Source organism: Leopardus geoffroyi, chromosome A2, assembly GCF_018350155.1.
Source record: "Leopardus geoffroyi isolate Oge1 chromosome A2, O.geoffroyi_Oge1_pat1.0, whole genome shotgun sequence".
NCBI classification, from domain to species: domain Eukaryota; kingdom Metazoa; phylum Chordata; class Mammalia; order Carnivora; family Felidae; genus Leopardus; species Leopardus geoffroyi.
The window spans coordinates 14,059,181-14,073,178 of NC_059331.1; the positions used below are offsets into that span (position 1 = coordinate 14,059,181).

Here is a 13,998-nt window from a genome sequence, read left to right on the forward strand (position 1 = left end):
GTGGGGTGGACACCACTGACTGCCGGTGCCCTTCTCTGCGTCAGGCCAACGTCGACTCATTCTGAGAGGTGATGGATATGCTCTGTTCTTCCGGTGACTAGTGAGCTCGTGTGTAGTTCCTGTCGTATGTCGGTGAAAATGGGCAAGAACATGGTGTGGCGCTTGTGTTGTAGGAAAATCCTTCTGCCACCTTGGAGGATCTGGAGAAGCCCGGTGTGGATGAGGAGCCGCAGCACGTCCTCTTGCGGTACGAGGACGCCTACCAGTACCAGAACATATTCGGCCCTCTGGTCAAGCTGGAGGCCGACTACGATAAGAAACTGAAAGAGTCCCAGGTGATGTGTGTGCAGGAGGGTTTCGGTCGTTCTAACACAGCGTCTCTCCTAAGGTCTGGGGAGGGCAGTTTCCTCTGCAAACTGCGGACGCTGACGCGGGCTGAGGCACAGTGCCCCGAGAGACAGAACGGTGGATTGAGGGCAGGCGAGGGCGTGACCCTCGGGCAGACGCCCGGTCACTCTGAGCTAAACACCGGCCTGAGTGTTTTCTGATTTAAAATCCAACAAAAATCCCTCACAGTTGGGTTCGCAGCCTTTGCCCACAGCTACAAGAGTCGGACCCGAGGAGCCATGGCACGCTGAGGGCGCTCCTTGTACCAGTTCCACGAAGAACACATAGGAAGTGGGAGCTCCGAGGATCAGCTGTCAGCCTCCTTCTCCCTCTGCAGCTCACAGAGAAGCCGCCTCCAAGAGCAGACATCGTGTGGGGGTCTCCTGGTCAACTTGAGTGGGTTCTGGGGGTCCTAATGGCTTCTCTTCTGGATATGCCCTTGTCGGTGTTTCAGGCTGTTGGGTGCTGCTCACTGTACCCCGACGTCATGGCTCGTAAGGTTGCCATAGGGCACACACGTGTGGAAACCCAGACACGAGGAGTCCAGGCCTGTGTCTGTGTCTCAGGCTAACAGGGGTCTTATCTTTCATGTGCTCAGACTCAAGATAACATCACGGTCAGGTGGGACCTGGGCCTTAACAAGAAGAGAATCGCCTACTTCACTTTGCCCAAGACTGACTCTGGTAATGAGGATTTAGTCATAATTTGGTTAAGAGGTGATTTTAAGTTTTAAAATATTTGTGACCATAAGTAGCATAAAATTCCTAGTTTCTCCCTTGTAAAGTGTCCCTTAATTTGTTTAAACTCTTCATGGTGGCAGCCTCGGCACATGTTGAAAACGCTAACTTTCTTGTTGTCTTTTTTCTGGAAGACATGCGGCTCATGCAGGGAGATGAGATATGCCTGAGATACAAAGGGGATCTGGCACCCCTGTGGAAAGGGATCGGCCACGTCATCAAGGTCCCTGATAGTATCCTTTGAGTAAAGAAAGGCGAGCTTGTCCTGAGCGCCGCAGATGGAAGAAAGGGCGTCTTGGGCGGCCATGGCTGGAGGTGCCCCTTTGAGGGGAGTTTGCCGCTGAGCCCTTTCTTCAGTTGTACTGAGGGCGTGCGGTCTGTTTCACACCGGTCAAAGAGCGGCTTTGCCTGAGGCCAGGGTGCTCCCAGCTCTGCACCCCAGGGCTCTGTGGAAGTTCCTTCAGAAGCGTAGCCGGGGTGGGGCCGCTCCGTGCCTGCACTGCCCCAGTGCGCCCAGGGAGGGTGCGGGAGCTGGCTGTAGTGAGCCCAGACACGGCGGCGTCTGTCCGTGAGCGCCTGGGGCAGGCTGGCCTTCTCTGTTTGGTGCAGAGGAGGGGGCTCTCTCCTCAGTAGCCTAATGAAAAGTCTCCTCGGAAAGGTAAACCCGGCTTTTGACAAAGATGAAACTTAACTCAGTGGCACAGATTATGGCGATGAGATCGCCATTGAGCTTCGGAGCAGTGTGGGCGCCCCTGTGGAGGTGACTCACAACTTCCAGGTGGATTTCGTGTGGAAGTCAACCTCATTTGATAGGTATGTCCACCTCGCCCCCTGTGGGCGCACCTGCCACCTGCTGTGCAGTCAGTCACTTGCTGTTGGCGCAGGCACTGCCTTCAGCACCTGGATGATTCTCTGCATCCCAGAGGGCAAGACTTCACCCGTCTGGGTCGTGCGTGTTGCTGACCCTGAGCTTTCCTTCCAGGATGCAGAGCGCTTTGAAAACGTTTGCTGTGGATGAGACCTCCGTGTCAGGCTACATCTACCACAAACTGCTCGGCCACGAGGTGGAGGATGTGATCATCAAGTGCCAGCTGCCGAAACGCTTCACGGCACAGGGGCTCCCAGACCTCAACCACTCTCAGGTTCTCACTTTTTCAGGGGGGTGGAAGGGGCCTGGCCTGGCTGGCAGAGCCTGCTGGGTGGGTGGCCCTCCACTCGGCGGGGGCGGCTGCAGCCTAAAAACTGCTTGTATCTGAAGGTTTATGCTGTGAAGACTGTGCTGCAGAGACCACTGAGCCTGATTCAGGGGCCACCAGGCACGGGGAAGACCGTGACCTCTGCCACCATCGTCTACCACCTGGCTCGGCAGGGCAACGGGTAGGGCTCAGCACGGTCCGAGGTGGAAAGAGGGAGGCCTGTCTGCTAGGCTGCCTGGGGGCTATTTTTTATGTTATTTGTATGAGGTCTGGCCTTTATGGTTGCTTTTAATAAGAAAGCCTGGGGGCGCCTGGGTGGCGCAGTCGGTTAAGCGTCCGACTTCAGCCAGGTCACGATCTCGCGGCCCGTGAGTTCGAGCCCCGCGTCAGGCTCTGGGCTGATGGCTCAGAGCCTGGAGCCTGTTTCCGATTCTGTGTCTCCCTCTCTCTCTGCCCCTCCCCCGTTCATGCTCTGTCTCTCTCTGTCCCAAAAATAAATAAATGTTGAAAAAAAAATTTAAAAAAAAAAAAAAAAAAAAAAAAAAAAATAAGAAAGCCTGCTGCTCTGGTAAAGGCGGTGGATGGGTTGACGTATCCTGAGTTTTGTGCCTGTGTGCTTCGAGGGGCTTTGAAAGTCTTTACGGTGCAGACGGGAGGGTGAGGATGCGGGACCCAGTAGCACTGCTGCGCGAGAGAAGTGTAGAAACCAGGTGGATACAGGAAGCTCCACAGACTAGTTGGGTTTTATAGCTCCTTCAGCTTTGTTCACTCCTGGCGTTAGTCTTAGATTGCGAGCGGGTTCCACTACCTGTGATTCAGAACACCAGTGCTGGCAGTTAGCGTTTCCTGAATTTCCTCTGGGCGAGTCCTGAGACGTCTGTTCACGTTGTGTTGAAGGCCTGTGCTCGTCTGTGCTCCGAGTAACATAGCTGTGGATCAGCTGACTGAGAAGATCCACCAGACTGGGCTGAAAGTCGTGCGGCTCTGCGCGAAGAGCCGTGAGGCCATTGATTCCCCGGTGTCATTCCTGGCCCTGCACAACCAGATCAGGAACATGGATAGGTGGGTGTTGAGCCGCCTGCCTCGAGCGTGGTGCTTCTCCCGCGTGCGGGCCCTGGCAGCGCCTGCCTCCTGTGCCCGCTCACGTGTTGCTGTGCCTCCAGCATGCCAGAGCTACAGAAGCTGCAGCAGCTGAAGGATGAGACTGGGGAGCTGTCCTCTGCTGATGAGAAGCGGTACCGGGCCCTGAAGCGCACCGCCGAGCGGGAGCTGCTCATGGTGAGCTCTTACCTGTGGGGTGGTGTCGTGTTAGGTTTGGCTGTGGGAACTGTTTGAGTTTGCCAAGCATAGGATGGCATCTCTAGGTCAGGTTTTTTGTTTTTGTTTTTTTTTTTTTGCTTTTGAGAAAGAACTTCCATACCTCCCGTATTTACCTTCACTGTGGTTGTGCACCTTGGCCGGGAGGTGGGTCTGCAACACTCTCCTGCTCTTTTTTAACAAACTAAGGTTTCCCTGGCTCTGCATTGCCTCTCAGGGGCTGTCTTGAGGCACAGAACCATTTCTATGCTGAGGGGTTATTCTGATGACGTTCACCAACTTAGGATCTCAAAAGTTAGTGTTCCTGCAGCCTAGACCTAGAGATTGTTTGGGTGGGACAGCCTGTTGCCATAGGTGTCAGGGTTGGGGGTGGTCTGTGTCCTGTCCCTTCTGCCCTTTGGGGCCTGGCAACATTTACCATGCCCTGAGACCTCGCCTGCTCTCATTTCCAGAATGCAGATGTCATCTGCTGCACGTGTGTGGGTGCAGGGGACCCGAGGCTCGCCAAGATGCAGTTCCGCTCCATCTTAATTGACGAGAGCACCCAGGCCACCGAACCAGAGTGCATGGTCCCTGTGGTTCTTGGCGCCAAGCAGGTGGGCCATGTCACGTTCGCTGTAGTCCTGTTTGAAAACCAGTGGGTATTCTCTTGTTCGGTTTCATGTAAATTTCAGTGCTGGAGGTTCATTTTTGGTAATGTTCTGTAATGCCATGTGATGTCCTGGCAGAGCAGAGGGATGCATGGAGGGTCCACTGAGGGGTTCTTGGAAAGATGGGTGACACAGAGAGCTCTTTGGGTCCAAGTGCATGTCTGTGTGTCTCATATACAGGTCTCCCCCACCGTCCAAGAGTAAAGATTTCCCTTGAAGCCTCTCATAAGCCAAAATGGGATAAAGTGAAGAACATCCCTGCTTTCCAAAAATTCGCATTATACCATTCTGCTTTTACAAAAGGCCTGTGTTAGTTCCTGTTTTTGACAACCAAAATAAATTGGCAGAGGATTTGTGCTTTTACAGGAAAAGCCATTACCATACTAATGTGGTCTTTTGTGAAAGAGAGGTGGCATAACACGAACCTTTTTGGGAAAGCCTGGATACCTGTATGTGGCGGCAGGTTTTCTGGCGCCTGGTCAGATGGTACTGCTTGAATTCGCGCAGCTGGGTGGTTGTGTCTCAGGGCCCCTCAGGGCCCCTCAGTACCCCGTGAGTGGGTGTCTAGGCGGTTTCGTACTTGAGCTCCTCACCTGTGTGGGCTTCTCGCCACAGCTCATCCTCGTGGGCGACCACTGCCAGCTGGGCCCTGTGGTGATGTGCAAGAAGGCCGCCAAGGCTGGACTGTCCCAGTCGCTCTTCGAGCGCCTGGTAGTGCTGGGCATCCGTCCCATCCGCCTCCAGGTCCAGTATCGGATGCACCCGGCGCTCAGTGCCTTCCCGTCCAACATCTTCTACGAGGGCTCTCTTCAGAACGGCGTCACCGCAGGTAGTGCTCAGCCCACAGTGGGGCCTGGGGTGACGAAACCTGTTGTCACTGCCTACCCGGCCTTATGTGCTGATCGCTTGTGTGTAGGGGGCACCTCAGAGAGGCACAGTGGTCAGAGGGACAGGATGTCGTCCACTCTGGAGTATGGGATGTCCTTGGGGTGTGGGCGAGGGGAGCTCATGTCCTTGCAGAATGCAGTCACTGTCTGAGAGTTCACACCCGGGGGCTTATCACACAGCAGGCAGAACCGGAGATGGCAGAGCTGACGGCCCCTCTAACTCCTTGCCCTGTTGAGGTTCTCAAAGCCCAGGCCCCAGGAGCTCACGGCACTGAAGTCCGAACTACTCTCATAGTACCACTGAGGCGTCACGTGCCCTTTTACCGTGCTGGCACTGGTGCTGAGGGTGCAGGAGCAACCCTGGAGGGCTGGCTGGTGCCTCAGCCTGAGTGGGGACAGTGCTGCCGGCCAGCCTGTGGCTTCAAGGAAAACAGTTGACAGTATTTGCCACCAGTGATAAAACCTGAGGGTTCAAATGAAAATCAGAGTTTTGGAAATCTCCTGTCCCTGTCCTGAGCTGACCAAGTCTTCTCAATGCTGAGAAGCTTTTCTGATGAGATCTGTGGTGGTGACAAGTGTCTGTGAAGACCGTAAATCTTTAGGAGCTCTGCTTGACTGGGTGAGCAAGTACTTCCCATTTGACAGCCAGCAGGGGTGTTACAAAGTCAAAGGCCATCCCGAGGGCACGGCAGAGGAGAAAGGCTCTCTTGTCACCATTCTGCAGGGTAACCTCCTGTCCAGCTTTGGTGTGGAATCTTGCAGAACTCCACAGTTGTGGAGAAAGTTCTGAGACACTCTTCCCTTTCCCAGCTGCATGCATCTGTGAGGCCTGATCGCCCTACTGCAAGGGCTCACGGGAGACTGAGTACGGAAGCAGAGTCAGCTAAATTGTGAACTGAGTAGCAAAACCTCAGAGATAATATTAGCAGGACATACTACTTTCCGTTAAAAATATTTTTGCTAATGTGTTTAAAGGAATTTGTATTTTATATTTCTAGGTTTCAAAATACAGTAAATGTCAGTAGATACAACCCATGGAATTGGGAGCTGTTTGCATTCCTCACCTTTTCAGGATGTAAATGGGCCCTGAGACTGGTGTTCTTAATGTCTGGTTAATGCCGCAGCCTGCCACGTCGGCCTTGTCTGGCCTGCTGTGTGGGTGAGGTGGAGGCCGAAAGCGCACACCTGACCAGGGCCGTGCAGCCACTGCACAGTGCAGCCCTGGGAGTTGATGGTGCTGTTATTACTACCATCAGCGTGAGACTTAGAACATCACTGGTCCATTGGGTGGTGGGGCTAGGAAAGGCCAGGCCAAATGGAGCTTGTTTGCAATTTGACAGTAGCTGGGAGAGCCATCACTTAGCTCTCATTCAGACCCTTGCCAGCCCTGCTCTGCCTCCTTCCGTGGCATTGGCTTTGTGGGGTTAGAGGGAGTGGGAGTGGTGGTTCCCTGCTGTGTCCTCTGTGCCCAGCACGTAGTCAGCACCCAGTAATGTTCATGTTTTTAACTTCTTCATTGAAGTGTAAAGAAGTGCCCAAATCCTAAGTGCCTAGCTTAGCGAGTTTCCACTGAGTGAACACTCTTGTGTGATTAGCTTCTGAACCCAAAACACAACCTGACCATCTTCCAGGAGCCCCGTTGGGCCCTGAGGTGATCCCTATCTAGGGCAGTGCTGGCACCAGCCCAGACCCATTCTTGGAGTGGCCTGACATCAGCTGTGGCAGGAGCATTTGCACTAAGATTGGCAGGTGCTATGGAGTGGCCCCTGCCCCCACCACCCTCGGTGGTTAAATGTTTGCCAGCAGCCCCTGGGCTAATGAGCCACCAAGCTAGCCAGTTGGCTCCTGCCCTTGCTAGAATGATAAAGATGGATGTGGTCACTTTCTCAGCTTGACACAAAGGGGGTCATTGATCTTAGGCTGTTTGGATGCCAAAGTAACATTTTTCTCATGCTGATCTGTTGACTAGATGCAGCTCCAAAGTTCCCAAAGGGATGGGTGGGGTATATGAACGGACAAGCCAGTTTTTAAGATTAAAAGGAAATGTTTAGGACCCAGAATGGCCAAGGTGAACGTGAAGATCACAGTGAAGGCGCTGGCTTACACTATCAGATGTCACAAGTTACTACAAAACTGCAGTTGCCAGGATACTGTGGACATAGCGCCCAAGGCAGAGTCTGGAGGCAGACTCACCATCATAGACCTTGGTCTGTGACGGGATGAGGTGGACTCGACCGTGTCATCCATCCACAGAGGCCCATTGTAGGGGCTTATGAATCCTTTAAGGCACTGCAGTGAAGCTCCCAGATGACAATAATATTTTTGTGGCCCTGAAGTAGGCAGAGGTTTCTTAAACAGGCCACAGAAAGCACCAACCAGTGAGATCTGTTCAGTGGGTAAGCTGGCTTTGTGCATCAGGCAGCTGGGTGTTGGTATGCATGGCTTCACTGCATTCTGGGTGTTTGGGGGCAGTGGACCCGACCCACTCTGATGGCCTCCCCAGGGTCCCACGGACCCGGAGCTCCTGCCTGGGGCTGCTGCTTCCTGCTCCATCATGTACCTCTGACTGTGCTGTCACAGTCTCTGCGTTGCTCCATTTGTGCTCAGTCCAGATTGGCTGTGGCTTTTTTCTCTAATGTGAAGTGTTGCCTCTTCCCTCCCTGATGACAGCGGATCGAGTGAAGAAGGGGTTTGACTTCCAGTGGCCCCAACCTGATAAGCCAATGTTCTTCTACGTGACCCAGGGCCAAGAGGAGATCGCCAGCTCAGGCACCTCCTACCTTAACAGGTAAGCAGACTCAACTGTGGCGTTTACAAGCTTCGTTGGTAGCTTGGCACGTGGCCACTCACCACTTGCTAATGTGTTCATTTCTTAACGCAGTGCTAAAACTTGCCCTTGCCCTCCTTGTCCTCCTCCTGTTTGGACACCTACACCAACATCTTATTTCCATCTTGCACTTTCAGTATGTATTTTTTCTATTGAGCAGATCTTCCTTTTTTTCTTTTAAAGAACTGTATAATTTTATTTTTTATCATCTCTCGGCCTTTTGGCTAAGATCAAGTGTAATTTCATTTTTTAACATCTGTTTATTTTGAAAGAGAGTGTGCACAAGCAGGGGAGGGGCAGAGAGATAGGAGAGAAAGAATCCCAAGCAGGCTCTGCACTTTTCACGCAGAGCCCTACAAGGGGCTCGAGCCCACAAACTGAGATCATGACCTGGGCGGAAATCAAGAGTCGGGTGCTTGACTGAGCCACCCAGGCACCCCTGTTGAGCAAATATTTCTAAGCCCACGTGTGAGCCTTTTCTCTCCCCTTGTGACTCCCTTGGTAAATGATGTGCACCGGACAGGGCCTTCACGGGGCCACCCTGGAGGTGGGACTTGTCCCCATACCTCCCACAGCCTCAGGAGCCCACCGGTACAGCCCAGGAACTGAAAGGCTAATTTTCGTAGGACGGAAGCTGCAAATGTGGAGAAGATCACCACGAAGCTGCTAAAGGCGGGTGCCAAGCCTGACCAGATCGGCATCATCACACCCTATGAGGGCCAGCGCTCCTACCTGGTGCAGTACATGCAGTTCAGCGGCTCCTTGCACACCAAGCTGTACCAGGTGCACACCTGATCGGGTCTGTTGGGTCCCCACATAGGAGCTGACCTTGACCTGATCTCCTGGCCCGGGAGTGTGAACTGGCGTAGTTTTGTGAAGGCGCCAGGTTCCCTCAGGTTATTCTCAGGATAGTTTTCAGAGCAAAACTTAAAATAATCCCAGGTTGAACACTGTAGTGTAGTTGTTAGCATTAGCCTTACAGTGGATATTACATAGTCGTGAAAATGCTGTTCACTGTTGTGTCAGCTCCTGGATACAACCTCCAGAATACAGGACAAGATAATTATTTTCCTATGTGGAAGTGAACTAAAATGCAAAGTAAGACCAGCAGTCTCTCTTCTGTTAACTTGGGTACAGTCTAACGTTTTTCGTGATAGGCATGTATGCTTTTATTGTTGGGAAACGAATTGCCAAGGTTAAAAAGACAACCAAAGCACAGGAAGGCTAGGAGAGTGGGGCTGGGGACTGGGAAGGCCCAGTGGGAGCAGGCCTAGCCAAAGGGGCCCCCTCCTCGCTCCCCAGAGGTGCACTGAGCAGGGGGCTCTGCAGGCTTTGGGTCCCAGGCTTACTGGTGGGATGGGACGGTGCGTCTCAACACAGTTCAACAGTCTGAGGGTCCTTGAAGGCAGCCAGCTGACTATGACCATGTGTCCCTTGTAGGAGGTGGAGATTGCCAGTGTGGATGCGTTCCAGGGACGAGAGAAGGACTTCATCATCCTTTCCTGTGTGCGAGCCAACGAGCACCAAGGCATTGGGTTTTTAAACGACCCCAGGCGGCTTAATGTGGCTCTGACCAGAGCAAGGTATGGAGGACTAAGTCCCCTTGGACCTTGCCAGTGGTCGGGTGCCTCGTTCCTGCCATGGGAGTTCTTCAGAGGGACTTTTCCCTTGGAATCTGGAGCTGGGAGGGTCCACCCGAGAGCTGATCCTTGCCTGGTCGTCCTCTTCCTGTGATTAGTCCTCGCATCACACCCTTACAGGGCGGGGTGGGACTTCAGCAGCCCGAGGTCAGAGCACTCACAAGCAGCAATCTAGAAAGAATGCCTCCCTGCAAGACACTTTTGTTTATTGTCCTGTTGGGTTTCTGTGGCCTGTTTTGTGGGACGTGTCATCTCGGCCCTTTTGACCTAAGATCAAAACACAGTAGCATGGGTTGTGCCCCTGTAGAGACTTTTAATCCATGAAATCTAATCTTTTGGTCCTGGAGTGTAACCTTTTTTGAAACGATGATAGCAGAGGGCACCCAGAGAATTAGGTGGCCTCCTGTGTCACCCTTGAGTAAAACCAGACCACAGCTGCCCTCATACGTTGGTTCCTTCCCCTGTCAGGGTATCTTGGTTTTTGTCTGTTACCCCCCCCCCCCCCCGCCCCTTCTAAGGTGCTCTCGTTCGGTGGCCAACAGTAGGGGTCCAAGTTCAACTTGGGGGTCTTGACACGGCTAGGTGAGGGTGAGCGTCTGCCGGAATTGAGTTCCATGCCTCAGCTTGTCAGGGTTCCTGAGGCCACAGAGCCTGCTGAGACTGCCGATAACTTCCCAGGAGGCCGACTCATGGCTGCAGAGAGACTTGTCTGTGAGCTCGTCTGCTCGTTGTTGTGTTTTGACACCTGGATTCCTTAGAAACTGCCTGCAGATCTATCCAGTGCACTGTTGGCAGCTTGCAGGGTGGGCTCCATTGCCAGGTCACCATGACCAGCAGCCTACCTGTCCATCCCCAGGCCTCACGTTGGGCACTGTCACAGGCAGGCCAGGCGTCTGGGGAGGGATTTAGTGGGTGGGATGAGAGGAGAGCGGCCTGGGCTTGGCTCCTCTCACCTTGGATGTGGATTTTGAGTTTGTTCAGTCTCTCCTCACACTGTTCTTTGTGGTGTTCTGGTCACCGTGCAGAACCCTAAACACCGCGTTCTTGGGCCCACACCTTGCAGGTATGGGGTCATTATCGTGGGCAACCCAAAGGCCTTGTCCAAGCAGCCACTCTGGAACCACCTGCTGAACTACTACAAGGAGCAGAAGGTGCTGGTGGAGGGGCCCTTGAACAACCTTCGGGAGAGCCTCATGCAGTTCAGCAAGCCCAGGAAGCTGGTCAACACCATCAACCCGGTGAGCACTGGCTGTGGGTGGCCAGAAAGGTGTGGAGGAAGACTGTGCCAAGAACCCCCTTCTCCCCAGGCTGGTGTCCTGGCACATGGTAATGGGCAGTGGCAGGTATGACCTGTAGTAAGTGTGAGCCGAGGGTGAACACACACGTGTGTGTGTACTGGAGTGATCACGCTGGCCTTTGCCCCAGAGCTCTCCCGGCCCAGGTCTCACAAGCATTCTTAGGCCTTTTTGGACATGGCCTTTAGGGATGCAAAGTCATGGGTGGCGCCTAGGAGTTGAACACAGGCAGTTAGGAAACCTTGTGAAGCCGGGGTGCTCTGGGGGACTTAGAAGCGGTGATGCTGCTTGATGTGAAGCCTGGAGACAAACATTCAGCACCAAAGGCCAGGTCTGTGGAGGAGGGGTGGGCAAGGCCCAGCAAGCCTCAGCGTTGGCCTAGTCATGGCCTGGAAGGTGGCCAAGCCATCACATCTTTAGAAAGTTCTTCCTTGTGTCAAGGTGATAAATTCCTCACCTATCTAAACCCTTTGCAGGGAGCCCGCTTCATGACAACAGCCATGTATGATGCTCGGGAGGCCATTATCCCAGGATCAGTCTATGATCGGAGCAGCCAGGGTGAGTCTGCTCTGTGGGGGGGGCCACACTGCCCTGTGGATGTTGATCATTCCCACGCCTGCACCTTTTGGCTCGGTCACTCCTGGGGTGATCTCCCAAACCTCAGTCCACAGAAACCTGCCTGATGAAGAGAGTTCCTTCTTGCTTTCCCTTGCCTGAAATCAAAGAATTGGTCTTTGTCAGTTTCTAAATACAAACTTTTTTTTTTTTTTTTTTTAATATTTTTTTTTCAACGTTTATTTTATTTTTGGGACAGAGAGAGACAGAGCATGAACGGGGGAGGTGCAGAGAGAGAGGGAGACACAGAATCGGAAACAGGCTCCAGGCTCTGAGCCATCAGCCCAGAGCCCGACGCGGGGCTCGAACTCACGGACCGCGAGATCGCGACCTGGCTGAAGTCGGACGCTCAACCGACTGCGCCACCCAGGCGCCCCCAAAATGTTTTTTAAATACCATAGCTCTGGGGCGCCTGGGTGGCGCAGTCGGTTGAGCGTCCGACTTCAGCCAGGTCGCGATCTCGCGGTCCGTGAGTTCGAGCCCCGCGTCGGGCTCTGGGCTGATGGCTCAGAGCCTGGAGCCTGTTTCCGATTCTGTGTCTCCCTCTCTCTCTGCACCTCCCCCGTTCATGCTCTGTCTCTCTCTGTCCCAAAAATAAAATAAACGTTGAAAAAAAAAAAAATTAAAATAAATAAATAAATAAATAAATAAATACCATAGCTCTGCCTTGTCGAGGTCTCCAGGCAAATACTGTAGCGCTGCCCGTTTGCTCCCGTGCCGCAGGCCGCAGCGCTCCCCACCCACCCCGCCGTTTGCTCACCTTCTCAGCGGGAGGGGCACTCCTGCAGCGCCTCCAGGCTGGCTCCCACGGTCTTGGTTCTGGTTTCACTGCCTTCTCCAAGTTTCTGCCTCTTTTCTCAGACTGCTCTCCTGTGTGGGGTCTCTGTGTCCTAAGGCTGAGCCTTAACTCTTGCTGCATGGAGTACCTCCTCTTGCTGGAGCCAGTGTCTAGATCGTTCCCATTCATTCCCCAGGTCCCTGCTTCCTGGGACGCTTCCCTGCACCAGTCTCTACAGAAGGTGACAGCCTCGCCCAGGTGCTTGGGGCCACATGCCCGCATTTTACATTGAGCCTCGTCCCCTCATGTACTCACTGGCCATCCTGGGGCCAGGTATGCCCTAGCAGCTGGTCTTGTGTGAAGTGGGCGAGCCCCCTTTCCTCGCTTGCCTGTTACTCTGCTTGCTGGGTTCAGGTGACAGATCTCATTGGCACATCCAGTGAGTTGTGTAGTTGAGGGTACTCTGGGCCCATCCTTCGTCCTTGAGCGCACTGTGGGCCCAGCTGAGGCTCTCGACCCTTGGGGGCAGACCAGAAGGTCACACTCTCGTGCCTCAGCAGCTCACTTTGGCTCCCCAGCCCCTAGGGCAGCTCTGTGCAGATTGGGACATCCCTAGTCTTGGGGGTACCGGGGGGCCTTTGCCTTCGTAGGATCCACTAGTCTGTCAGCTCAGGTGTTTTCTTGTTTTCGGTGGAGTGGTGGAGACGGGGGTGCGTGTAATACGAATAAAAAGTTTGCCCTACAAAGGACTCTTTCTTTTTTTCCCCCCCGTTGGAAATGAAGTGTAGTTTGGATGCTTGTAGGCCATTGATTCTCCAAATCCCGTGAGAGAAAAGCTTGTTCCCAGGAGCCAGCCCCAGGGAGGCTATCCCCAGGGAGGCTATCGAGAGTGGGGGTTGAGTTGTGAGATTCTGTATCAGGTGGCCTCGTTACAGGACTGCACGAAGAAACGCTGTGGCAGTCAGAGCAGTGACAGGACAAGACGGACATTCCGACCATTCCGACTGCCATTTGGGGGCCAGGCGATAGGCTCGTTTGGATATGGCAAGTGACACCTGCTGTCTACCTTGTGTCTTGCAGGCCGGCCCTCAAACATGTACTTCCAGACCCACGACCAGATCGGCATGATCAGTGCGGGTCCCAGCCACGTGGCTGCCATGAACATTCCCATCCCTTTCAACCTGGTCATGCCACCCATGCCACCACCAGGGTATTTTGGACAAGCCAACGGGCCAGCCGCAGGTGAGCGCGCCAGGCAGCAGCACCGAGGATAAAGCGCATTGGTGTCGGAGTTTGTTCACATCTGGGCTTTGAGCGGTTGGGCCGGTCTGTCAGGTGCAGACCTCCTTCAAGGAACCCTGGACTGCTGTCTTTCAGGCCGGGGTACCCCAAAAGGCAAGACTGGTCGTGGGGGGCGCCAGAAGAACCGCTTTGGGCTCCCTGGACCCAGCCAGACGAATCTCCCCAACAGCCAGGCCAGCCAGGATGTGGCATCACAGCCCTTCTCCCAGGGCGCCCTGACACAGGGCTACATCTCCATGAGCCAGCCCTCCCAGATGAGCCAGCCCGGCCTCTCCCAGCCCGAGCTGTCCCAGGTGAGCCAGCAGCAGAGAAGTCAGGACAGTCGGAAGGAGCCCTCCCCATGTGCAGACCTCACACGCTCCCCCCT

General features: G+C 54.0%; 1 protein-coding gene and 1 long non-coding RNA gene across 3 annotated transcripts in view; one reads left to right on the top strand and one right to left on the bottom strand.

The window, feature by feature from the left end:
* Positions 1-13,998, top strand: part of UPF1 (UPF1 RNA helicase and ATPase) — a 39,094-nt gene that overhangs the window by 22,233 nt on the left and 2,863 nt on the right. Inside the window, exons 6-22 of one of the 2 annotated variants that reach the window (XM_045496733.1) lie at positions 174-335; positions 986-1,070; positions 1,259-1,357; positions 1,829-1,937; positions 2,107-2,266; positions 2,383-2,501; positions 3,218-3,382; positions 3,484-3,598; positions 4,090-4,233; positions 4,903-5,116; positions 7,845-7,962; positions 8,628-8,784; positions 9,442-9,584; positions 10,705-10,879; positions 11,413-11,494; positions 13,410-13,571; positions 13,707-13,924. In XM_045496733.1, coding sequence (XP_045352689.1) covers positions 174-335; positions 986-1,070; positions 1,259-1,357; positions 1,829-1,937; positions 2,107-2,266; positions 2,383-2,501; positions 3,218-3,382; positions 3,484-3,598; positions 4,090-4,233; positions 4,903-5,116; positions 7,845-7,962; positions 8,628-8,784; positions 9,442-9,584; positions 10,705-10,879; positions 11,413-11,494; positions 13,410-13,571; positions 13,707-13,924 — 2,427 coding nt within the window. Of the gene's footprint in view, positions 1-173; positions 336-985; positions 1,104-1,258; positions 1,358-1,828; positions 1,938-2,106; positions 2,267-2,382; positions 2,502-3,217; positions 3,383-3,483; positions 3,599-4,089; positions 4,234-4,902; positions 5,117-7,844; positions 7,963-8,627; positions 8,785-9,441; positions 9,585-10,704; positions 10,880-11,412; positions 11,495-13,409; positions 13,572-13,706; positions 13,925-13,998 lie in introns of both variants that reach the window. The other variant, XM_045496732.1, reaches the window with a different exon arrangement.
* Positions 9,152-13,212, bottom strand: LOC123607447. Its single transcript, XR_006716746.1, has 2 exons — positions 12,312-13,212; positions 9,152-11,649 (listed from the first exon to the last, which is right to left on the bottom strand). It is a non-coding gene; the product is annotated as an uncharacterized LOC123607447 (long non-coding RNA).